Raw genomic sequence first — 26,666 nt, 5'->3', positions numbered from 1 at the left:
CGAAGCCAGTTTTCGAAAATGGCTGTGGTCATCCACGTTCTTCCGTTCCCATGGTACGCAAAGAAAAAGTGTCGAACGCCTTTGAAACAACGTGGGTGCCTTGATTTTCCTATTACCGACAGCTTTAATTGCTCATCTCCTGCCATGTTTGCACCCACCAGCACAGGGATGCGATCTTTGATGTGATCTTTACTGCATTTTCCTACAGGCTTCGCCTTTGAAGGTGAGAGTCTTTGATAGAAGCGCTTTATAAAAAAGACCCATCTCGTAGATGGGGAAGACATCTCGTGGCTCAAAGCTCATCAAAATTGCCTGAAACCGCCACTGTTGCCAGTCGGTGCAAATGTCCCTGTTGACTGCACCACTCTCACCACAGAGTTCTTGACACCCATTTGCAGGGTGATCTCTCAAGGTTTCTGCTCTAGAATTGGTCCCCTTTTGAGCAAATTGGAACTCCGTGCATGCTTGAACCACAGAAAAAGAACTTTTTCTAGTTGTTCATAAGGCGTCGTCCACATCTGTTTAGATGTAAAGGTCCCGTTCTTAACAGTGCCTTCAATCTTTTCTCTGTCTTTCAAGATCCGCTACAGTGTCGATTTCAGTATGTATTTTTTTGCCACCTCCGTCTTGGGCAGGCCCCTTCGATCGAGCTCCTGAGAAATTTGCAGCTTTTTTCAAACGAAAGTGCATAGTGCGGCCACTTCCTTTCTATCGGGCCGAAACAACACCATGATTCACCACACTTAGCTGCGCAAATAGGCCTAACGCACAATTGACTCGCCGACTCTGCTCCTACAGCCACAAACGAGAATGGCTACTAGATTGGCGTGTCTCGATCTCGTGGTGTTGCCATGTTTGTGAGACTACCTTTGGCATGAGCGAGTCTATGCTGTGCTTAGAATTTGTGCCGTTTAACCGTAGGTGACCAATAAGCACTGTTTCGATTAACCGATGAATTTTACTGCACAACACATAGAAATGCAACCATATGAGCTCATTGAATTCCATTAATGAGGCATTTTGGTTTTACCGAGTTTTGTTTATTGGGAGTCCATTGTAACAGGGAGCTATTTCTGGGACATGGATGGCGAACACCATAGTCGGAGACTGGTTTCACCCTCTGATGCAAATTTAGTTTGCATGGCTAGAAGTTTGGCAGCTTTGCTTAGCTTAGAATGAAGACACACAGGCAGAGGCTCTTCATTGGGAGTGAAGGCCTCTCTTGCAAAAAGACTGCGTCGCACTGAGATTTGTAGACTTCTATTACTTGGAATTCGCCATGGGCTCATAATATGGCATTCACGTTGCGATGATATTGCCAGTGAAAATGTTTGATAAAGGCGGCTGTCTTTTGTTTTTGTTTTTTGCCTGTTTCGAATTCGGAGACATTTCTAATTGAGGTAAGGAGTGATGTTGAAATAAGTAATCAAAATTTTCTATAGAGCTGACATTGTGAAGAATAAATAAAGGGTTATTTGATGTTGTTCAATATGACAGTTCATGTTGACGCTTGTAAACCATAGGCATAAAGGCACTTACAGCGAACGAGGGCATTGTGGGTATTGTCCAGCGAGTTCAATGGATGAGGTTTGAACAGAGCAGTTGATACTGTTTAGAATTTCCTTCTTTTGCTTGTGTTACCTCTAGATCAGCACATCTTGTTTGGCTGTGAGGAGGGCATCTACACACTCAACCTCAACGAGATTCACGACTCCTGCGTGGACCAGGTATGCATGCATTCTTCTCTGTTGTTGTGTAGTTCCTGCTACTCTCACCAGTGCGTGTTTCACGTCACTGCACCAAGATTCTCGCAGTCGGACATGCTGTAGGCCCTCGACATTGTAATGCGACAAATCCGTCAAGCAATGCACAGTCCCACGCCTGTGTTTTGTTTAGATCACAAATTAAGAGGCAAATACTATGTTGCTTTCAGATGGATGACGTGAGCTGAAATAAATATCAGTTATTCCTCCTAAACCACTCAACCCTCTTGGACAAGCACAGCTTGCCCAACTGTGCCCCAACCTTTTTTCACAAGTGTGGCTCGTAGGCTTGAGATATTGAATTGAATTGAATTGAATTTTATTGGTCACACTTTTTACAAAAAAATTTGCATACACTGTGTGGACCCATAGCTATAGGCTAGTTTGGGTCCAAAAAAGAAAGATTTTATAAAGGCACTTCGGAAAAGTGTAACTAAGGAAGTTATACAATATCAATAAAGAATTAACTAAAGTTTTTACAATCTAATGTAATAAAGAATCGGCAAAGAAACATTACAGTGCATGAAATAACCGCACTAAACCGTTACAATGTACGAGAGAACGAAAACGGAATAAACACCTACTTACATATTGAAATCAAGACAGTCATCAGACTATTTATGATAGGACATTAATAAATCAGTACATTCTTCTAAATAGTGTTTTTCTAGTGCCTTAGTGAAATTGGAACACATTTTTATTTTTCAAAAGGAATAACATTCCAGATTTTAATGCCAACAAACTGTAAAAGCCGTTCACCATATACGTTGTTAGTTCGTGGAATATTCCATTTACCAAAGGTTAGTTGTCTAGTAGAACGAGAAAGACACAAGCGCTACAACTAGCGGTCGTGTCTTTCGTGTACTTCTTGTCTCTGTGTCGTCGTTTTGTTCTCGCGCTATAACTATCGTCATGCCATACCAACTAGCCCAAGCTGCCATACTTCTGTGCTGAGGAGTTCGTCATCTTGTAGTGCATTATTAGCATCGACGGCATGGAAGGGCCGACTCCAAAAACTCGACGAGTGCACCATGATGCCGCTTTTAAAAGAAATGTTATCGCGTGCGCCGAAACGGACGAAAATCGGGCCGCATCGTGGTCGTTCGGAGTTCCCGAAACGTGCGTGCGGGACTGGCGGAAACAAAAGCAGAATATTGTCGACAGCAAACATTCACGCAAAGGCTTCAGTGGACCACAGCAGGGTCGGTTTCCGCAAATTGAAGAGCTGCTCGGCGAGGATATGATTGAGCAGTGAGCGGCCCGTGACAGAACTACTCCAAGTGCAGACTATGCAGTTAGCCTTAGAAAAAGGGCTAATGCAGAGCCAGTTTAAAGCGAGTGGGTGCTGGCCAACTAACTTTATGAAGAGGAAAGGCTTTTCCCTCTGAAGGCGAACAGGCATATGCCAAAAGTTGCCGAAGGAGTACGAAGAAAAGCTTCACAGTTGTCAGAGGTTCGTCCTTAACTTGCGGCACAACAACGGCTACCTGCTTGGGCAAATCGAGAATGCCGATCAGACGCCTCTTTACTTCGACATGCCTGGCACCACAACCGTCGAAAAGAAGGGGGCGAAGCAAGTTCGCGTGCTGACATCGGGCAACGGTAAAACTAGAGTGACGGCAATGCTCCGTTGCATGTCAGATAGGCCTAAGCTTCCCCCGTACATCATATTTAAACGGAAGACGCTCCCGAAAGGAGTCGTTTTCCCGAGTGGTGTGATTGTGCGGGCCGAGAAAAATGGGGGTGCGTTGCAATCGATGTCTTAGTTGTTGTTTTTTTCGTCGTGGAAACCGGGTGTGCGTTACAATCGAGGGCGCGGTAGCATAGAGTAAATACGGTAGCCCCTGTACACATGTAGTTGTACGGTTACAAAAAGCGGCTTTCCCACGATCATGAACGAGCAGAGCACATGTTGCCTTCACTGAACAACATTTTCTAAACACAAGTAGCAAAAAAATGCGGAATGGTGTTGAAAATAAAAGAACTCGCCAAAGAATCTGCTGCCATCTGTGAAGGGGCGAATTGAGAGAGTATCGTTGACAACACTCCTGGGGAGATAACTATCCTCAGCACACGTACGAAGTGCCGCACATGGGAAACACATAGGCAGAAATGGCCGACGCACGTAGGGGGCGGCCATTTTGGAAATGCCGATGGCAATAGAATGACCGCAGTCATTTTTTTTTTCGTGCTCGATTCTAACACGCATGCCATGCGATTTATGAACTCGCTTAACCGGAAAAAAGGCGCGCATTAGATTTGAGTCATTACGATAATTATTCAGATGCTCAAGTTCATTCTGATGACTTCATGAGTTGTTCTATTCACCAGTTTCTTATCAGTGACACTGTTTAGTGAATCATTAAAGGCACTACTAGGCCGTGGAACAATAAATTTCGTTATGTCCATTTTGCCTAATCCACATTTCATTTGAATTTTTTGAGCTTTTCGGAAACAAGATATTTTATATCAAATTGGGAAAAAACTTTTTGACAAGAACACTAAAAAAATAAATTGCTTAAGGGGTTAAATGTACTAGGGCCATCATTTACCAACTCTGACATTTTGATGCCATAAATTGTATTAAATGGACATTCCCTCCATTGCACTAAATCATTAAGCCCTGTTTAACTCATTATGTTTCTAAAAAATTGAAATGACTTGCCCACTCTGAAAACTGAGCCCATTTTGAGATAATTTTGTGAGACTAGCTGCCACTATATTTTTTGTTATTTATGCAAAAAAAAGACAAACAAAAAGCAGGGGCAGAAATTAATTAAATCAAGTTCATTGGTGACGTAGGTAACCACAAGGTACTGAAATTGAGGCATGCAAGGACAAATAAAATATTTAAAATAGGTATTGAAACATGCTACACTGCAGAAAGCGAAATAACACTTTACTACAATGGGCAAGATGGTTGCTCATCACCACCCGACTTTAAAAGAGATTTCATTAAAGATCATCAGTGATTATCGTTATAGTCGAATTCTTTCAGATTGTGAAGCTGTGGAGTTCTGTTAGTAACCGTGGGTTCTAACTAAACTCTTTGTCCTCTTGCAGATTTTTCCTCGGAGGACATCTTGGATGTTTGTTATCAAGGATGTTCTCATGTCGTTATCAGGTGAGAAACGCACATCTTTGGTTACTGCTTAGTATTTGTATGGCGTATGGCCCGTTGTTCACATACAATGTTCGCTTACAGAACTTTGACCCTGAAGCACTTGAAGACTTCTGAAGATGAGCTGGTTATTTCAGTAAAACTTGCCTTCCTAGTGGGGTTAATTCGTTTCTTGTACTGGTTTCACATGGTGCCATGCTGATTGCAATTAATGCTGAATGGGCTCAAATTTGTCAGCAGTTATTGGCTCACTTTTACAGATTGCATAAGTGAACGAATTATGATTTAAAATTTAGTCTGAATACAGCCTTAATAAAAGTGACTACGTGACGAGGCTCAAAGAGGCAACATTGTCATTTTTAAGTACCTTTCCCGAGGTAATTTTATTTTGTTTGCTGTAAGGATCAATTGAAAATGGAAATGTAAAATGCAAAGGCTTTGATGATTGCTAGTGAGCTGCGGATGACTGTGGTGACACAAACGCTCCATTACTGAGTCACAAAAGCTATTTTTTATCATGCTAAATGAAAATACATTAATATCAGTACTAAGTGCCCATGAATGTCATGGAATATACCAACCACATTTGTTGTTTCAATTGCTGACCACAGCGATCATTCATTATCATGAATAGGGCTTTTTTCTAATGGGTGATTTTATAATTTGTATTTCTTGCTACTCCCCCTCCCCCCTTAAAAAACTAAATCTGCTGTACAAGTACACTTTACTCAATAAAAATAAAACACGGGTTTTCACGTGCCGAAACTGCAATGGGATTGTGAGGCATGTTGTAGTAGGAGGCCAGAAAGTTAGGTCACATGGTGTTGCGTAACGCGCACTGACGTCACACACTGCTCAGGCTTGTAGCTTTTCATCTCCATTGGAATGCAATTGCCGTGGCTGGAATCAATCAATTCATGACCTTTGGTTCAGCAGCTGATAAATGAGGTGAGGCAGCTGACCATGCGAGCCAACCTGCCAGGGGACAGCATTCATACTCACTGGCACCAAAGATATTTTGGGCTGGTCAGTACAGAACTCTGAAAAACAAAAAAGCTTTCTACAGGCACTTTCTCAGAGGTCGTAAAAAAGGTATGATATCCCCCAAACTTTCTAATGTGATCCCGCTTTTTTTTACAATCTAATACTTTCGCACTAAGAAGATGGGAACATTTCCCAGGTGAAAGTGTGAAATTGAGAAAGCTCTGGTCGAACTATCTTTCATAGTAGCACGCATTTTATTGGGGCAGTATCCCACTGATGGTATCAATTTTTCAGTAACTGTCCTTGGCAAGTAGTAGCTTGGTCTTGTTGGTACACAGCAGCAAAGCACTAGTGTGACTCTTCCGTGTCATAAATATTGTTCTGTTGTGATTTGTAGCCGGTATGTCCTGCTCACATTAGCATTGACAGTATAAAAAGCATAAACATTACAACACAGGACGAAAAAAGAAACACACGAGACAACATGCATATTGCTTTTTGTTGTCAAGTCTTCCCTCTTTGTCTCCTGCTGTTATGTTTGCTCTGATCCTACTGTCATGGATCACTATTACTTGCTCAGCAATTTTCGGCGTTAGCATCGAGTTGTGTGCGAGTTGATTTTAGAATGATTGTTGTCGTTTGACATTCAGGAAAGAATCAGCAATTGTACAGGCACGACCTAGCTGCACTTCATGCAAGAGCCGGGCAGCGGTTTGGCTTGCCGGTTGGTCGGCTACCCGAGCGGCTAGTTCCTCGACGGTATGCGGCCACGACCAAGGTTAGTGAAGCAAGTTTTTATTTGTGCTGTGTTAGAGAACTGCTCACTTATGTTTTATTTTGCAAGTTATTATCTTGGAAGGCAGTATGTTCTGTGCTTGAATTCTCATTCTGCCGTGTACCTAACTTTGTAGAAGTATCTTTAGGATGATTCTTTCGTTATATAGCAAAAGGGAAGGAAATCTTTTGTTCAAGTTACACTGTTTGAAGCAATCGAGGCTGTAGAGAAAATGTCCACAGGGGCATTACGTCATCAGAGCTTGTGTCATCATTCTCTCTTCAAACTTTCATTATACTGTAGTTTCCACGAGTTTTCTTATTTTGCCTTTAGTTTTACTTATTTACTTATTTTCACATACTGCAGCCCAGTCACAGGGCTATCGCAGGAGTGGATACAGAGCAGAAAATATACAAGAAAGAAACTGAGAATAATTGAAATAAATACAAACAATGACAAATCATGACAATCAATGACAATCAATGGCAGGTCGTTAATGTACAATAAGAAGAGTAAGGGCTCTAGCACGAATCCCTGGAGCACTCCGGAAGATACGTGTGTTTTGGATGAATGTAATGTTCTATAAGATACATATTGGCGACGATTTGAAAGAAAACTACCAATCCAGTCAACAAGCAGAGGGTTCTTTAGCAAAAGATTGAGCTTATATACCACTTTAGAAGAATGACAGTGTCGAATGCTTTTGAAAAATCATTGAAAAATGCATCCACCTGAAGGCCAAAGTCAAGAGCGATCAAAGCATCATGTGTAAATTCTGTCAGCTGCGTGATGGTACTGAATCTACACCGAAAACCATGTTGTGCACTGGAGAGGATGTTGTTAGATTCAAGAAAATTGATTATGTGTTTAAAGGACGATATGTTCTAGCAGTTTGCATGAGATTGTATGAGTTTGTATGTGTCTGTATTCTCTACCCTGTTTGTGTTATTTGCTTTTTTTTTTCAATGGCTTCTGCACTGTGTAGCTGCACCTTGAAGCTATATCGAAGGAATGAATAAATGAATCATGATGACGATGATGTCAGGTTCAGCACTGTGAGAAGAGCCTTAAAGTGCCAAGTTAATGCGTCAGATGTATCACAAGAGCATTATAGTTGCTGTCATCCTTTTTATGTGTTGGTAATGTGTCGTACAGTGTCTACTTTGAAAGTGAGTGTTGGTGCTCCTTTACTATCATGTTATGCACATGCCCTTCTCATCGCCAAATCTAATGCGGCGTTTCGTTTTGTGAACAGGTGGCGGACACCAAGGGTTGCATACGTTGCTGCGTGGGTCGCAATCCGTACAACGGCTACAAGTACCTGTGCGGTCTCTCCCCCCAGGGGGTCTTCCTCATGCAGTGGTACAATCCCCTCGCCAAGTTCATGCTGCTCAAGGTAAGTTATTTTATTCTTGTTGCTCTCTGCATTAGTGCCATGGTCAGGGTTTTCTGTTTTCTTCTGTACGTGAATTGTGCAGCTGGTATGAGAAAAATAACTATGGCAATAGTGCGGCTCAGTTAAATCTGGAAGTGAGTCCTTGCTGATACGTTTTTCGCGGTACTTTTGGTAACTGCATGCAACAAAGTTAATTTCATAAGCACCATTTTCTGAGAGCATATACTTATCTCGAATCTCATGCTTTTGCCTACACATTTCATGAGATCTTGCACCATGTTTCTCCAGGCTTCATCAGTTGCGATGTCGACAATGGCGCCTCAGGTCAAGTTAGCATTGTTGGTGTGGCCCTGGTGCACTTGTTTCGCTGCAGGGCAAAGGCCTCTCCAACGGTCCACCAAGCAGTGCACTCCTGTGTTTTCTACTGCCACATTATAAACTTGCAAACTTCTTGAATCTCATCTGTCCACTTAACTTTCCGTCTCCCGCTCATTCGCTTGCCTTCTCTGGGAATCCAGTCAGTTACCCTTAATGACCAGCGGTTATCCTGCTTACGTGCTGCATGCCCGGCCCATGTCTGTTTCTTCTTCTTGCTGTCGACTATGACAGCCTTACCCCCATTTGTTTTCTGACACACTCTGCTCTCTTCCTGTCACTTATCCTTACACCAATTTCTTTTCTTTCCATCGCTCGCTGCGTCGTCCTCGACTAAAGTTGAATCTTCTTTGTAAGCCTCCAGCTTTCTGCTCTCTAGAACTGGGAGAATAGTATGCAGAAAATTATGTTCAACATTTTTGAAAAAAAAAAAAAAAAACACCACTTTGCAACACATTATGAGGCAATGGAAGAGGCTAAGGAATACATGCACTTAGCATAGCTAGTGACCACGAAGCCACATTTTAGAGCTGAAGTAACTAGAAAAATAAGAGTGGGGTAGAGCACTCTTGGAAGGCATTCTCATATCATGATGGTAATCTATCACTATCCCTCAAGAGCAAGGTATATACAGTTAAACCTTGTTAATACCTACCTGTTGGGAACGGTAGCATAACTACGCACTAAACATACTGTACATTGACCACCAGCTACAAAGTTGCATCTCCTGACGTGCGAATCGCCACCAACAAAAGAATAAATACAGCGCCACAGCTAATATTGCCTAAAGTGCCCACCACAATGCCATTTTTAACTTTTTGCCAAAGTGCAGAAAAGATTCTGTCATTTTCGCACGACTGACTGATAGCACATAATGGCGACGCTAAGGCGCATTCAGAAACTACAGTTGGGTCTGCGAGATGCAGCGTGGTATAGCGACAGAATGGACATAATCAGCATACCGTGATACATGTGTTTTATGATCTGCTTTTAAGTGAAAACTTACACTGTTCTTTTTGAAACACTGCACGGTCACAGAGAGCCAAATCGTCTACTGGCTAGTTGTCTTCAATGCTTTGCCTACTCTCAGTAAGCCATGGCTGACGATACGCTCTTGTCGAATACACCCTACTCATTCAGACCATGCACAGGTGAAGCGAATAGCCTCTTGGGTTAACGCAGCGATGAGGGGTTTACTACAGGCAATGTGCAACGCTGTACCAGTCCTGGCAGCAGACAGAGGCGTGTTTGGGCTGTCACTTAGCAAAAGCATGCAGTATGATTACAACAGCACTACGATTGCTGTACAGCAAGTGTATTAGCATCAATACAGCAAGGTTTCTCAGTGCCCGCAACTTCCGCCAGGGTAAACTCCCTAACTGCGAACTGCTCGCATTTCTTCAGTGGTGTGCATTTCAACCCAGTCCCACACAGTGAGGCGGCAGCGATCAGCGGCCCAGCGTCATCACTTGCCTATTAAAAGCGTGCTGGCTCTACGGCACACACGTGCTCAAGCGGATAGCAGGGGATGCTTACTGTGATAAAGTTTTTCATCAGCAATAAATCATACCAGGATGTTTGTCAGTGGTGACGACCACACATGTTTTTTTGTTTTTATTTAAATTTTTATTATGATTGATTATTCGCAAAGGCATAGCCACAATCGCTTGGAAGTCAGAATGATTTATCAGCGGGTCTTCGCATTTATCGAAATTACGGAAGACCGTTTGTAGGACATTGTTGCATCTGCAAGTTAGGCAGTGCAATAAAATTTTGTAGCACAAAATGCCATCATGGTACGCACTAACCTGTTGGCAAAAGATGATCTACTATGGCTTATCAAGCGGGTCCGCTTATGCATTAGTCTCTATGGGACTAATGTATTTGAGGTACTAACGAGGATTGACCTACAGCTGCATCTTACCAACACTTACCTACAAAGGAACACTTTATACGCCAGTGTACAAAAAGTAGTAGTTTGCTTACAAAGAGACTGACTTATGAAGGAAGAGACTGACTGAGCTCAAAGACCTTTGTTTTATGCATGACTTTTTACCATAGATGCTTTGAGGGTCGCATAACCTTGGGGTGGTATGAGCAAAAAGTTTTAAATGGGGTTATGTAACACTCATACTTTCGTTGCCACGGTGTTCAGTTTGGCTCATATCGACTTAATTTTGGCTCTGAACACTAAACCAAAGCCAATAATATTTTGAGAGACGACATTCATCACGACATGATGTGATTGTTTCGAGCAGTTGTGCATACCAGTCGTTGCACTAAAAAAAATATGGTGTTTTGTTTGAATCTGTGAGTGCTGTACGTAGGCTCGACTGTAATAGCATTTTGTGAAAGGAAGAACTGTAACACTTGATGGTGCGTGAGGCACCTCCGCTGTTGGCCATATGCTAAACTCTGCTTTTTTTTTCTTTCCAGCAATTTGAGTGCATGGTGCCGGCACGGTTAAGTGTCTTTGAGATGATCATCACACCCGACCTGGACTACCCCATACTCTGCGTTGGTGTCCGGAAAGGGTGAGTTGACTATGCAGCACTTCCAGTAAGTGTCATCGTGTTGCACTACGTAATGAACCGTTCTTCACTCGTGTAGAGCATCGATGTAACAGATTATTGGATATGTGTATGAGTAAACCTGAAGGAACCAGGAAACTGTGTTTCCTTTAAGAGGAGTTTCGTTTACTGAGAGATAAATGGGGGTATAACATTCAAGTACAAAAACAAACATATTAGTGACAGTGTTCCAATTAAGCAGTAATTTCATTTAAGGGAGTTTCATTTTAGGAGAGTTTCATTTATTAGGAGTCTACTGTAAAGTTCTTCTCGAACATTGCATATAACGAAGACGTTCATATGCAAGTGAAATGCGATTCCGTTAAAACAGATTTTGCTGAATATAAAGCACAGCTGCAACCAGAAAGAGATTTTTATTACTTATATTTATTACAGTAGCAGCCTAGCAAGGAAGTTTAGGATTATTAATTCATAACTTCCAAAAAACCATGCACTCATACCTTGATATAAAGAACCGGGATATAATGAAAGATCAGTTATAAAGAAGTAAACGAAGAGTACTCTTCCAATAGACATATTGCTAGAAATACCGTATTAACTCGCATATTGTACCCACCTTTTTTTTTTTTTTTTTCATAAAAGTTGATGTCAATTTGGGGGGAGGGTTCATTAGGTAAGAAGAAAAAAGTCACGTGAGTTATAACTGCGAAAATTTCTGGCGACGACTTTGCTTGTTTTGAGCCGTGAAATGCGAGACAAATTTTTTTTGTAGCCCGAAGCTCTTTTTGTTTTGTCCCGTAATAAAAGTGCATGGATCAATGAAGAAGTGTCGTCCAGCCACTCGATTCCTATGCTCCAGCACATTCTGTTAGTAACCAGCCGTGTAGCTAGCGTACCGGACGAACGCGCCCTGCACAGGAAGTGTCCCAACTAGGTTCACAACGACAAACCTAACAACGAAAATGCAGCGTCGGATGGCGGCGCACAAGCGTGTTAGACGTTGCGGGTGCACCACGCGCCATCGGCGCGGGGGGTGCGGTTGCGCTTTGCATAGGTCTGAGATGGTGAGCACACGGTGTGTTCCATAATGCAGTGCGAGCGTCATTTTGGATGCCACGTGCTTTGTTTTTATGCTGCCGTGTTTGCGTGGCGCTATCAGCAAAGAGGTTTCTCCTGCATTCAACAGATGGTGCTTTGCCGTACAAGGCACGACTTTCAAATTTTAATTGACGTCATCCGTTCTCGCGCTGCTCGCAACTGTTTAGCATGATTGCATAACTATTTTTGGCTTTCGTTGCATCGTTATTTTGTCATGTAATGGCGTGATTAAACATTGTTTGGATCATTAACAGCACTGGTTATCATACCGAAATAAAGTGAACAGATACATTTAAAATTTTTTTTTCTTTTTTTCAAGGATCAAGGTGGGGGGGTGGGTTCATTATGCGAGTGGGTTCAATACGCGAGTAAATACGGTATACCTTTATAACGAATTTTCGGATATAACAAACCAATTTGCCCGCGAGATGCAACTTTGTTATAATGAGGTTTGAGTGTGAGAAGTAAAAAGAGTTCAGATGGGGAAGTAATTAGGTCTGTATTGGCACTAATTAATTCACGCACACACTGATATGCTCTCGAGTATATCTGCATGCAGGCGTCGGCATCTATCAATGAGTGCTAATTTGCACTTAGTTACATAGCTATCATAAACTTCCAGCTGCAAGTTCCATGAAGGTACAAGTAATCTGCAATGATGAGCGAAATTTTGGGTTCAAAGCGGATTTGATTTTGAAGTCTTAATGCAAATTGAATCAAATAATTTCCTGATACTACTCTAATGTTTCTTGAATGCTTTGAAGTGGAATTACACAAAAAAAGTTGCAAAGTATTCCCAAACACAGTCTCATGAGATAGCAACATAAAAGTGGTTCCTTTCGCTAGGTTGCTGAAGCTCTGAAAAAGTTGTGTTCTCTAGTTGTGTTATCAAGAATGAAGGTGCGGAGGAGCCGAACTGTACTGATTTACGTGACTTGGGGCAACCAATATTGCATCATAACACTTTAGAGATGAAAAAAAAAAAAAACTGTATTTCTTCAAGATATCTTCGCCTTCAACTTCCATGAAGAACCAATTCATGTGACGGACAAGGGCGTGCTCCCAGTGAGTCAGCGTTTGCGATTGTGCTGTGCAAACATAAGTGTGTAAAAAAAAAAAACATCTGAAATGTCCGATGCTGAAAAATCTTCGTCATTTTGGGGGGACTTTGTGGTCTGAAACAGCATCAATTAAACCCACCACCTCTACTGTATAGGTTCGAACCAGCACTTTTCCAAGTCCCATTTATAGCCATAGCAAAGCTTGAAAGACAGCTTTGCCGCAATGTCCCAATGCGGTGCAGTGAAACACTTTAAAAGTATGAAGGGGCCATTGTAAAGGCGCAGTATGGCAGTGTCTTTACCGATAAGCACCTGAAATGCACGGAGGGGTGATAGCGACATGTGACAAACACGCCAGTATGGCTACATCACTAACGACCCTCCTAATAAGCGTCTTATACTACATGCTCAATAGTCCATGTGGCCTAGCTCAGCTGGTGGTATGCATACGTCACAGACGTGCCCGCTGCGTTGCCGTTCACGCTGCCTATTTTTGCAAGACAGCTACGTGCACTGCACAGACACTTTGCCTTCTCGAACATAACAATGTAACCAGCTCACCATCACCGTACCCGTGTGCTGTTAGGAACACTTTCACGACAAATGCATGTGTACAGTACATTATGTACCCTGGCATGCAGTGATGGGATCTAATTACTTGATAATGTGCTGCAAACAACTAGGAATGATTGGCTTTAGATGGCAGCAAATGCTGCATTTTGCCGGAAATTCGGCGGTCGTTTAACTACACACACGTATTGGCGAAAGCCAGATGAGTCATGTGCTCTTCGGCCCCAGCCAAACGCTCCATGCGGGAGTGCCATAATTTGTTTGTTCTACGTTTTGCTGGTATCAACGACGCTCACTACAGAACAAAAATTTACTAGTTGAGCGGGGTTTGCTACAGGTACCGAATGTGTTCATGAGAGCTTGGGTGGACACCATTTTTCCTGATCAGTGTACTGGGAGGCATCAAAGCTGGATGAAGTTGGGGTGATTGGACCACTCAAATGGAATAGAAATGCTCGAATCTGCCTTTTCAGGCTCGCTGGTTTTTCGAACGATTTCACATTCCTATAGAGAGCTCGAATAGTTCGAATAGTAAAATTTCAGAGCGAATCGAATCGAGTAGCAGTTGCATATTTTAGTGATGCTTCTTACAGCACACTTTCTTTGAACATAAATTGAAGGGACTGGGAAAATATGTTTCATTTAACAGAGGTTCCTTTCGTTTACCGAGAGATGAACATAAGTGCGAAATTCAAGTATGAAACCAATCATATTAGGTGCAGTTGTTCCATTTAGCAGATATTCTATTTAGGCAACTTCCAGCCTACTGCGTTCTCAGTGGCTTACTTGAGCCCACTAACTTCACATGCACTACTGTTTGTTGCAGGTACGATGGCTCCCAGCTGAAGCTAGACACCATCGACCTCAACTCATCAGCATGCTGGTTTGGTTACAACGAAGACGAGGACTCAGATGGCCTGGAGACAATGGTTCCTCGCCACGAACTTCTGCATGTGGTTCACGTGACGCAGATCGACAGGGACACTGTGCTCGTCTGCTACGACAGTAAGTGTTGTGTTAAAACTGCCATAGCCATGCTTGAAGTGCTAGTCATACTATAGCTTGAGCAAGCTAGTAGTGCTTTAAAGTTGGCATAATACAGCAGTCTTAATTAAAGGGACAGTGAAGGCAAACAACAATTTATGTCAGAGTGAAAGCTCAATGTTTGGCAACGTATACAATGTTATCAACAGTAGTGCCCTACTTGACGAAAAATAAACTGCCGTAAAAACCGGAATATAGGTTGAATTAAAAAAATACGCAATGAAAAGTCGACCCGCGTCCTATATACCGGTCTTTGGCAGAAAAAAAAAAAAAAGTCAAGTCTCGTACATATGGGCAGCTGAAGTTGAAAGCCTGCATTGCCATTGTGAGCATCAGCAGTGGCGTCTAGAGGCAAGGCTAGGTAAGGCCTACAGTGTCCTAGCAATGCCATTTTGCCTCTGTTATCTGCTGTCAGTCTGCTGTTTTCTTTTTTCTGTTTCCTTCAGAAATGAGCAGCAGTCGATGGCAGTTTACAAGAGGCTTTAAGAACAAAAGTTAACGAGTATGCCGAAGCGCATGGCAACCTGGTTGCACAACAGTAATTTGGTGCATCAAAGAAAAACATTCGATACTAGAGTGCATTGCATCCTGTAGCAACCCAAAACACACACACAAAAAAAAAACATTGTTTCACGGATGGAGTGCAGTGAACCCTGAGCTGGAAACGCTACTTGCCGAATTCGTCCGGGAGCTGTGTGCAAGGTCGCTACCTGTAACAACAGAGTGGGTTGACGTGGAAGCTTTCGAGATATTGCACTACTCTGGGCTCATGAGGGTGCAATTTAAGGGATCGCCATCGTGGTTGCGCCGATATATGAAGCGGAAGCGCTTTGTGATGAGGTTCCATCTTTCTGCAAATGCTCCATTAGTAATGCATTGGGTGGAACGGAGGATGATACATTTTCGGACGTTACTACAGTGGAACCCCGCTGTTAGGTTCCCCACTGCTGCATTTTTTCTGGCTGTTGCTCTGTACCTTATCGGTTTTGGCATAAGTTCCATAGAATCCTATGTATTACGAACCCCGCTGTACCATCGAAGTTTTGGCCCGTTCCCGCATGACGCGTCACAACTGGGCATGCCAAATCCGCGAGCCCGCGCCAGGCACTGCCATTTTGATTTCACTTTTCAGTCTTGGTCTGGCTTGGCTACGAAACTGGGTGGAAGAAGCCACAGGTGAGCTGGAGCAATGCCTCCTCTAGAAAGATGCCTGAGACGTGGCACACTTTCCCATGGGGCCAAGAGGTTCCTCGTGGTTCAGTGTTTTGTCCACGAGAAGTGTCCGCAGCCGACACTACTACACTGCCGACACTACTCCGCTGGATTCAGAAGTGAGGCCATAACAGATGCATAATTGTGTTGCCTTCAAGACTACAGTAGGTATTGCTTTAATCTCAAAGGCCGCGAGGTCTAAAGTGGCCGCCACGTAAGAGCTCGCAGCCGACACTGTTTGGGGTAGTGCAGGAGGAGAAAACAGGGAGAGAACAGGAGAGGACCGGGAACCAACTCTTCAGCTCATGTTGCACCCATCTTTTTAGAGGAGGTGTTGGTTGTAGAGGCTGCCACTATATGGCCATGAAGTCAGAAAGCTAGTCGAACCCCTCTACAACAAAACTGACGGGGTCTGGAAAAATTTCATTGTAGTGAAATTGAAAAAAATATAGTTTATTTGAGCTAGCAAAACAAAGGAATGTTAATTCTCAAAATTCAGAAAATGTCCACTGCTTCCTATTCTTGAATTTTCGAAAGAAATATACTTCTTTAGTGCGCAGGGAACGTTTCACAAGAAAGAAAGAGCAGAGAGATGGGATAGAGTGCACTATCCTATCTTTCGGCTCTATCTTCCATCTGGAAGATGTTCCCTGCGCACTAAAGAAGTATATTTCTTTCAAAAGTGCAATACCAACCAACCCAAGTAGCCACTCTTTTCTTATTCTTTCCCAGCAGCGTCACGACGTGACTCTCACCCATACATAGTGAGGCCATTGTGAAAAGCACGCTGAAACAATGCCTAAAACCGTTTTCGTGAACGAACCAAACAGTTGCATTAACACTTTAACACCAGCAGCTGTCCGCCATCAAAAGTATCCGACAACGCCGAAATGGAGGCAGGGTATTGTGAAGCGGTGACTTTTGCATTATTTTATGCCAATCTTATCATCCATCACTCGCGGCTAGCTGATTTTGTTGATAATGCGGACGAACAGCCGCTCTGATTAGTTACCACACTGGCCGAGTGCGAACATAATAATAAGCATCGGAATCGGAAAAAGTATTGTGCCGCTGTTGCACCCAGCAGCTGCAAGAAGGAAACCATGAACTGAGCGCCTAAGCTTCAGCTTCTGATTGTCTGCAGCTCAAAAGCAAGCCAGTGGCATAACAAAATAAGGCAGTCTCATTGCCATCGCTGTAGAGCAATGGCGGCGCCCATGCTTGCTGAACAGCGGCAGTATAGCGGCGGTTTCTGGTGGTGCCAACGCGTGTTTTAGACTTCGTTGACTCATTTTCAGGCTCTGAAAATGCATCGAAATGTTAAAGATTGGGTTTACAGCATAGAAATAAGTGTCTTAGCCTGGAATTACACCGTGAAATTTTGTTGAAACAGGACAACCAAAGAAAAAGTGTTCATTGTGGCGACAATATTTATGCATTGACTCCTATGAACTGCTGATGGGGAATCCAAAATTTTTCGTTGTAGCGGAATAGCGGAAATTATTGTTGCGGAGTTCAACTGTAGCACTACCGCCATCACGATCGCCGTCGCCTGCGCGTTACCGGCTCTGCTCCACTACTCATGCTGGCTCTGCACGGCGTGTTCACTGCTGTCATCGTCATGTCCTAATCAGCCCTGATAACATTGTGCAAGGGGAGAGCGCTTTTTTTTGAGAAGAAGCTCGACGTGCTTCACGCAGTTAATAAGCAGCCAGTTTGAAAAAGGGTCGACATTGGCAAAAAATTTTCGAAGCTTAATGGCATCATCGCAAAGCATGCAGAGATAAAGGACGTAGCGCTCTTCGGCCCAAAAGTCAAGTGGGCTCATGTCGCCAAGTACAGGTTGCTCCTTGAGACCCTTCTTACTTGGTTTAGACAAGCTCGCGCAGCCGGTATTGACTTCAACAGCAGCATTTTGAGTGAGAAGGCGATAAAGGTAGCCGACAGACTGGGTGGGCATCACCGACTTTGCTGTGTAAAATGGATGGATAGGCCGTTTCGGGAAGAGGCACGGTAGGTATCGCTTACAAGACTGTAAGCGAAGATGCAGTAGGTGCCAGCATCCAAACAGTCGACGATTGGAAATCGAAACTGTCATCTGTTCTTGAGCGGTATGAGCCTCGTGACAATGTCGACTAAACAGCCCTTTCTGAGGAGGGGGGGGGGGGCAGCTATCAAAGTCTTTAAGCCTAAAGGGCGAAACCTGCCACGGAGGCGAATACAGCAAAGACTGGCGGACAGTGCTCCTGTGCTGCAACATGGATGGCTCTGACAAACTGAAGCATGGGTGATAGGCAAGTACCAGAACCCATGGTGCTTGAAGAATATTTACCTACTGCCATGCCCCTACAGAAGCAAGCGCCGTGCTTGGATGACCTGTGCTTTGTTTGAGGAGTTCTTGCACTACATTGATAACAAGATTGGTGCGCAGAACAGGAGTGTTCTCCTTTTCCTGGAAAACTGTGGTGCCCACCCGAGGGATCCTTCGTTTCTACGGAATGTCAGGCTTCTGTTTTTCCCTCCAAACACTACAAGCTACTTACAGCCGCTGGATGCTGGCGTCATAAAAAGCCTGAAGCATTCGTACAGAAAAAGCATGGTGAAGTGCTGTCTTGGCTGTGAACAGTAGCCTACGACAATTTCCGTACTTGACGCCATGCACTACCGCCGTTTCAGCGTGGACTGCACTGAATTCGTCAACTGCGCAGCACTGCATCATGAGGTGTGGCTTCCGTACGAATGACGAACTGGATGAAGCTGACGAACCAGAATAGCCTGTTGTGAACAGGGGCTCGCCGAGGCTATGAATGCGCTGGGTGCCCCAGGAGAGACCTACGATCATATCGTCTCGGTAGATGCTGCCTTCGTGCCAGAGCGTCACAGAGATCATTGCGATCTCAGTCGCATGTGAAGCCACCGACTTTGGGGATAATGACGAGCCACAAAATTCTGGGGATTTGGCAAAAGCCATCGGGGCCCCAGACCTCCTTCGCAGGTACTTCGCACCTCAAAGCTGCGCTAAGAATAACGGAGCCTTTCACGTTATTGAAAAGCACATGGTACTTACTCTCCAGCGAGCTTGAGAAGCGATAGTCAGCCATGCTAGATATTTTCAAAGCTTGTTGAAATAAATTGTTTCAACTCAATGCAGTTCTGTTTTTATTAATTTTCAGAGCTTTCCTCACTCTAGCTCTTTCCCGGCTATTACGTTTTTTTTTTCCTGGTCCGCTGGAAAACGTATGAACGGGGTTCCACCTAGAGTCGACGTTCGATTTTCCGGACGCCCGAAATTCCAGACGCTTATAGCCTTCGGCATCCGATTTCCCGGACTTTTTATTGTTAACCGCCGACCGAAAGTCATCACTGATGCTGCCATTTTAATTGTTTTCATATTCTCGAACCCGTCATACTTGCATCGCAGGTATGGCCAGCAGCACCGCCCCCAACTGCCGCACCGCGCCGCTGCTGCCGTAACCTCGAAACCGCACGTGTCAATCCGTTAACAGCCATAGCTTAGCGGCTTAGCCAAGCCAAACTACATTGTGTTCGTCCACATGCTGTTTTGTCAGCTCTGTGGTCGTGTCTGCGGTTAATTGTTTGCTGCTGCGCGCTATCTTCAGTGATCAGGTTTCCCGACCTTCAGCATCTACTGAGTTCCTAGCTGTTACGTGCTTCGCTTTTCGTCGAGCAGATTCGCCGTTTACAGCGATGGCACCGACTGCTCCTTCGTCTTCGTCCGCGCCTTCGAAGCGCACAAAGCCCCCTCGTAGGCTCACGATGGAGAAGAAAGCCGCCACTATTGAACAGGTTCAACGCGGTTGGTTGCAGGCAGAGGTGAAGAGGGAGTTCGGAATTTCAAAGCAAACTGTTTCAAACTTCATCGAAAACAAGGTGAAGGTCTTGGAAGTGGTTGCCAAATATACCGGGGCAGGAAAGAAAAATGCGAGCCAGGGTGTTTATCTGAAGCTCGAGGAAGCACTCGTCGTGTGACTCAGTACCATGATCTCTAAGAAAATCGCGGTGTCAGGCAACATACTGAAGCAGAAGGTGGAGGTTTTCGCGTTTCAGATGGGTGTGAAGGACTTCAAGTTCAGCGATGAATGGCTTCACAATTTCAAGAGCCACTATCACTTACAGTTCTAGAATATGTGTGGGGAAAGCAGCGCTGTCGACGGTTTCGTTGTCGCCGAATATAGGGATGGAAAACTGCAATCCTTGCTTCAGCAGTTTCCACCTAATGATATTTTCAACTGCGATGAAACTGGACTGTTCTACAAGCTGCTGCCAGAGAAAGCGTTTGCATTTGCTGGTGACGCCTGCCACTGCCGTAAGCACAGCAAGGAGCGGCTTACTGTCCTTGTTGGCAGCAACATGTCAGGCAACAAGAAGCTTTCGTTACAAGTAATAAGCGAGTCCACGCATCCAAGATGTTTCTAAGGAGCAGTGACTCTGCCTGTTCTCTATGAAGCTAACAAGGAGGCGTGGGTAACACAGCAGATATTCGAGGCGTACATGCGCAAGCTGGACAGAAGGTTCGAGCAGCAAAATCAAAAAGTTCTGCTGTTTGTGGATAACTGCGCTGCACATGGACACATCAAGGACTTAAAGGCTATGCAGATTGAATTTCTGCCGCCGAACACCACAGCGATCCTGGAGCCGATGAACCAAGGCGTGATTCGGAACTTGAAGCACCATTAGAAATCACCGTGCTCAGCCGCATGGTGCTTTGCTCCGACAACGAAAAAAGCTACGCTGTTGACCTCAGGTCTGCCGTCAGCATGCTAGCAGAATCGTGGAAGGCGGCTACACAAGAGACTCTGCGGAACTGTTTTCGCCACACGAGCTTCACACTCGATGCAGAGATGGCCGTCTCGTCCCAAGTGAACAGCATGTGCGATGAACTGCCATACGCAGATGTTGCCTTCGACGATCTGCACGCTTCCAGCGTGTCAATTCCAGCCAAAATAACCCTTGAGGGCTTCGCCGAGGCTGACAAAGACCTCAAGCTTTGTGCGGACAAGTCATGACAAATCATTCGTCAAGTTACGGAGGCACCGAGAATGAAGAGCCATCTCCTACACAGCCAGTGAGCTCAAAGTTGACGCGAGGACTGATGATACTGTCATCGGTGTACAGCAGCAACATGACGTTGACTGATATCGAGGCAGACATGATCGCGGGCAAGCGGAACGCCGTGCAAAAGAAAATAGGCGACTTTTTGAGCCCAAGTGCTGACCTAAGAGGTAGCGCAGGCCACGTCGCATTTTGGTTTTATATATATAAATAAATATATATATAAACTGCTCTTTTCAGAGCCACCTAAGTGATGCATTGGCTTAATTGCAATGGGAATCTTGTACTCCGGCCGTTACCCTCTCCGTCAGCGAAAAATACCTACAAAAGAAAAGGTGTGTTTTCGCGTGCATTAGTTTTTCTGGACGTTTTCAGGGTCCCTTGAGAGTCTGGGAAGTTGGACGTCGACTGTAGTGCAAAACGGACGTTGTCGGACTCAGGTTCGGACGAATCTGAAGGACAGTGCTTTGTGGCCTTCTGGCATTTAGCTACATAAGATTAGTGTCCAAATGAAAAGAAATGTCACCATAGTGGAACTAGTTGTGTCGTGTATTCACCAAGGTAAGGGTGCGCTGCGATACTTTGCGATTTTCAAAATTTTTTTTTTCAGTGATTCAAAGGTTGGGGGGGGGGGGGGGGGGGGTCGGCCTGTGTTCCAATCCGACGTATATACTGGTTCTTATGATAAATGTACGAGAACACATGCTCCATGAGTAGGATATTCGCCAAATGATCCCGATGACATCAGAGTTACCACCTACAATTAATCACCTTAATCACCAGTAATCAAATTATCTCATACTTCTGAAGTATTGCAGAGCCTCTCTAACTGTAAAAATGCGCATGCGGGTGTAGCCCAGTTCTTGCTTGACGCACAAATAGGTGTTTTTTTTTACTTCCATGTGTTCTACTTCTCTGCAGATCAAGTGAAGTTGTTGGACTTGGAAGGTCAGCTCAAGCCCAGTGATGTGCAGCCTGCCGAGCTGCATTTCGACTTCACGGTCGAGTACATCGGTGAGTTCGCTGGCACACCATGTAGCCGGGGCACGAGGACTGTAAAATCTCTTACTGTCATGACCAGAGACCTCGAGGACCAGTGGCAATGGGTGTAGTTTAACTTATGATGCAAGTCATATCTCATGAAACTTCTGGAAAGATTGTTCACAAGCTAAACCATTTCAATTAACAGCGTGTGCAGAAGTTCTTGTAGGTTTGTTTCATTCTTCTTTTTTTCGAGCACATTCGATGTCAGCCTGTTGATCATATTATGCCCCCAACGTTTGCAAGCTGAAAATCGAAAGCAGATTTTTTACAGTGAAATTCAGGTGCACCCCTACTCTTAAAAACACTATAAGGGAGGTAGATAAGCCAAATTTGTTTTAGTTAGATGAGAAATTTATTCACGTGGCTATTCCTATTCTTCTGTGATCCAGTTTTTCTGGCTTTGACTATTTAGTGGTTGCTACCTTGACAAGTCTAGTCTACGCATGGTTGCTTAAGATTGTCTGCCGGCCTGTTTTCAATGTCTTGATATTATCTGTCCTTTGTCTTGTACATGTTTTTCGATCGATATGCAGCTGAAGATCTCCTTATGCACTTCTCTTGGGAGCAAGCCTCTGGCTGTCAAAACACAGCCTGGCATCAAAACTTGCAAATGTTCAGCCACAACTTTGCTTCAAATGGGCTAGGGACATCATTGTTTGTTTTATATTGCATGCTGTTGTCATTCAAAGATATTCTGATATGCTGACATGCTTTGCATTTCTCTCAGTTAAGGGGGGAAGCGGGTCTTTAAGACCGAAAATCGCGAAAAAAATAGATTTTTTGAAAATGTTATTTTTGGATTCTGCCGCTACTGATGCATAACCTCGCCAATTTTCATGCGTCCCAGATCAGTATTTTAGCCGTGACAGCGTTTTATGTGACATCAGCGAGCTAAATTTTTAGCGAAGGACGCGTGAAAAACGGGCTTTTTCAACGCCGCGCAGTTGCCGTTCTACGTTTCGTACGGCAGCCATCTTGGTGTCATTCGAACGAGCCGCGCTTTTTCTTGAATATCCCGCCGCGCTTGTTTCCATCCACTCGGAATTCGTGCAGAAAATCCGCGCCGAAAAAAGATCTCACGACGTGAGCCTATTGGCGCAGTGAGCGCACGTGACCAACTCGCGCCTTCTGATTCGCCGCGCCTCTCGCGCTGTCTGCTGCGCGCAGCGGCGCAGCACACTCGAAGCGGCAAGTTCACCTCGCTGTCGTATCTGTGTTGTTCTCGTCGGTTTACCCAACCTGCGCAAGCTGGCAAGAAATTAGAGCAAGCGTTTTTGATCTTCCTCGACAAAAACTGCACGTTGCGGCGGCGTACTGGCACGGTGCCAAGCGAGCTAGCCGAAGTACGTCGCAGCCGCCGAGAGTGAGTTAGGCCTACGCTCTCGGACACGTTTTGAACCTTTGATCATGGCGAAGCCATATCAAAAGTTCCGCACTGCTCATAAATTCGGAAAGAAGCGCAAAAAGACTAGGGCAAAGCGAGATTATGGCGCGGGTGCACCAGAAGCGCAACCAGCGCAGGACGGCGTGGCGACTTCATCGGTCGAAATGTCGATTTCTCCACCTGTCTCGGCGGCCGCCTCGGACGACGTCAGTGATAGACAGCGTGGCACAAGGCTCGACACGACGTTCTTGATGAGCGCCGATTGTGCGCGACAGCAGAAGCAGACCGAAGATAAGATCTCCAGCTTATCTGCAACTTCCGCGAGCGAGCGCAAGCTGCGAACGCTCGTGACAGCGCGCGAGGACTCTGACCCGTCGGCGGCTACCTACGGGATCGTCGATTTCTCCGCAACAAACAAGCTGCTTGAAAGAACTACTAAGTGCCGGACGTGCAATGGGACCGTTTCGATTGAAAAAGGTGCGTGTGACTATGGACTTGCGATGAAACTGACTTTAGAGTGCACCAAATGTGGACCTACTGGCAGTGAGTGGAGCTCTCAGCAGGCACCCAGTCAGGCTAAATGCGCCCAATTTGAAGTGAATCTCCTGGTGGCTCGTGCCATGCAAAGCACAGGGAATGGCCAGGCAGCCCTCAACGACGTCTTCTCTGTTATGGGAATTTCCCACAGGGGACTTCATCACAAAAGCTACCAGAGCCATCTGAAAAACAAACTGAATTCTGCTGCAACAAGAGCTGCAGAGAAGGTCCTCTCTGACTGTGCCACGACCGTGAAAAACTTGTACCAAGAGCTGCACTTTGACAATCCAGGAAATGCGGCCATCTGTTATGATGGCACATGGATGACCAGAGGCCACCTGTCGCACATTGGTGTGGGTGTAGTTATAGAGCTGTTTACAGGCTATGTATTGGACTATGTTGTCCTCTCAAACTTTTGTGCCGGCTGCCAGCGCGCACCACCAAAAGAGGACCCAAATTACTTGGCTTGGGAGTCGACGCACACCTGCCAAAAGAACACACAGTGCAAATCGGGCCATATGGAGGTAGAGGCAGCAGTCACCCTCTTTTTGCGCTCAATTTCCCGTCACAGCTTGCGATACACAGTGATGCTGTGTGATGGGGACAGTAGATCCTTTCGTGCTGTGGAAGACGCAAAAGTTTATGGTTTTATACAGGTCCAAAAAGAGGACTGTATAAACCATGTCCAGAAACGAATGAATACCGCACTACGCAACCTTGTGCAAAAGCATAAAGTTTCTGGGGATACACTAAGTGGAAGAGGCCGCTTGACAGGTGATGTCATAGAGAAATTGTCTAGATATTATGGTTGGGCGTTAAAGTCCAATGTCGGTGATGTGAATGCGATGCACCGGGCAGCCATGGCCACATATTATCATGTCACATCAACTGATGAACAATTGAACCACACCTTGTGCCCAAGTGGGAGTGAGTCGTGGTGCAAGCAGAATGCTGCTGCTGCAAAAGGAGAGCCGCTGCCAAAACACACCTACAACTTTCCTCAAAATGTCCGTGATGCACTGCTTCCAGTCTACGAGCGACTTTCTGACATGGAGCTGCTGAAATGCTGCCAGAGAGGAAAGACGCAAAATGCAAACGAGGCACTCCATTCGGTTATATGGTCTCTAATGCGGAAGGACAAGCATGCTTCACTGATAGCTGTTGAGACCGCAGTTGCTGAGGCAGTGATGCGCTTCAATTACGGTGTGAAGGAAGCGTCCGCTCGTATCCTTGGAGAACTTCAGCTGGAACCAAACTCCATGAGTGAGAAACGGGCAGAAGAAAAAGATTCTCTTCGAATAATGAGTGCTGAGCGGAAGCGTTCAGCATCGGCCAGGTTCTTGCAACAAGCAAAGCGGCGGCAACGACAAAAATGTGATAAGGACTACTCTCCTGGTGCCTTCTGAGGCATTTGTTTGCAAATTAAAGAGTTTTTATTTGTGTGGCACTACTTAAATACACGGAGTTTTGTTTTTTGCGATTTTCTCAGTTTCAATTTTTTGGCCACCTTTCGTTCTTCCGTCAAGCGTTTCTCAGCTTTGGTACATTTGATTTTGATAATTTTTGTCTTGCTGAAAAGCTGGATGTCTAGTGAGTGCAATAAAGTGCCATATGTTACTGTAGGAAGCTATAAATTTTTAGAAAAGATAAAATAAGAAAAATATGTGTTCACGGTAATTGAATGGTGAACTTTGAAGCTTCATAACTTTTGTTGCAGGAAGCCTAGAACCATAAAATTATGCTTCTTGCACTCTTTGATATCTATAGAATGCAATGACATTTCATTCAGCATAATCCGTGTAGCCTGTTCATTAAAAAAGTGACCAAATGAAATTTTAATTAATGACTCATAAAAAAATGATGGTAAGGGGTACATAAAAATTGAGTTCATATTTGACATATGCACATGTAACTACATAATCACCTAAGTTTTTTTCATCGTCCTAACTTAAATAAAAAAATGCTTTATGTCAAAGCGCCTCTTCCCCCCCCCCCCCCCTTAAACTCAAATGGACCAATTTGTAGGTTTGTGCGAATAGTAAACTTTCAAATCAAGTGAATTCAAAGCAACCAGCTAGCTGGTTAGATGAACTGACTACCCTCACATCAGTACATCATTCTTTTTTTAGTTTAAAAGCCTGCTATACCAGCTTATATGCTCCAATTTAACTAAATTTTAAATCATAACATATTTTACAGGTTATTATTTGCATTCTATGAAAGTCAACTCCTGCTATTATTCAATGTTGCTTCCACTTTTCTTTGAACCAAAAAGAATGACATTTTCACACGACTTTTTTTTTTTTTTTCATATTGAAAAAAATATTGTGTAGATTAGTTAGGTCAGGACAAAGCCTCCTAGAAAAATGCTATGCCTGCGACGTCAGTAGCTTTGCCATTAGAGGCACAGTGTTTCCTAAAGTTAACAGAGGGGACTCTGGCGCTGTGATCGTTCAGCAACCATGGGAATGATGGAGTTGTACCCAGATTTGCCTAGTCTTCGTGCTTGCAGTCCTTAAATCGCACTTGTGGCTCTCGTTATTGCTGTGTTTTCATTTTGTTTCGAATAAAAGAACAAACCGTTGTGAAGTTTATGACCCAATTTGAAGCGGCGAGACTGAAACGCCAACGTGGTGAAGTTGAACTGCCTCATTGTCGTTTCATAACAAAGCACCTCCAAGCCACACACAGCCATACG

General features: G+C 44.4%; 1 protein-coding gene across 12 annotated transcripts in view; it reads left to right on the top strand.

Moving 5' to 3' along the window:
• hppy (MAP4K3-like protein hppy) overlaps positions 1 to 26,666 on the top strand; it is a 225,569-nt gene that overhangs the window by 181,617 nt on the left and 17,286 nt on the right. For all 12 annotated transcript variants that reach the window (XM_037419107.2, XM_037419105.2, XM_075866054.1 and 9 more), the window contains 7 exons: positions 1,648 to 1,727; positions 4,827 to 4,887; positions 6,519 to 6,646; positions 7,899 to 8,039; positions 10,851 to 10,948; positions 14,501 to 14,679; positions 21,925 to 22,017. In XM_037419107.2, the coding sequence (XP_037275004.2) occupies positions 1,648 to 1,727; positions 4,827 to 4,887; positions 6,519 to 6,646; positions 7,899 to 8,039; positions 10,851 to 10,948; positions 14,501 to 14,679; positions 21,925 to 22,017 (780 nt within the window). The remainder of the gene's footprint in view (positions 1 to 1,647; positions 1,728 to 4,826; positions 4,888 to 6,518; positions 6,647 to 7,898; positions 8,040 to 10,850; positions 10,949 to 14,500; positions 14,680 to 21,924; positions 22,018 to 26,666) is intronic.

Source organism: Rhipicephalus microplus, chromosome 6 (assembly GCF_043290135.1).
Source record: "Rhipicephalus microplus isolate Deutch F79 chromosome 6, USDA_Rmic, whole genome shotgun sequence".
Lineage (NCBI taxonomy): Eukaryota > Metazoa > Arthropoda > Arachnida > Ixodida > Ixodidae > Rhipicephalus > Rhipicephalus microplus.
Note: the sequence above shows the minus strand (reverse complement) of the source record. Positions and strands in the feature narration are given on the sequence as shown.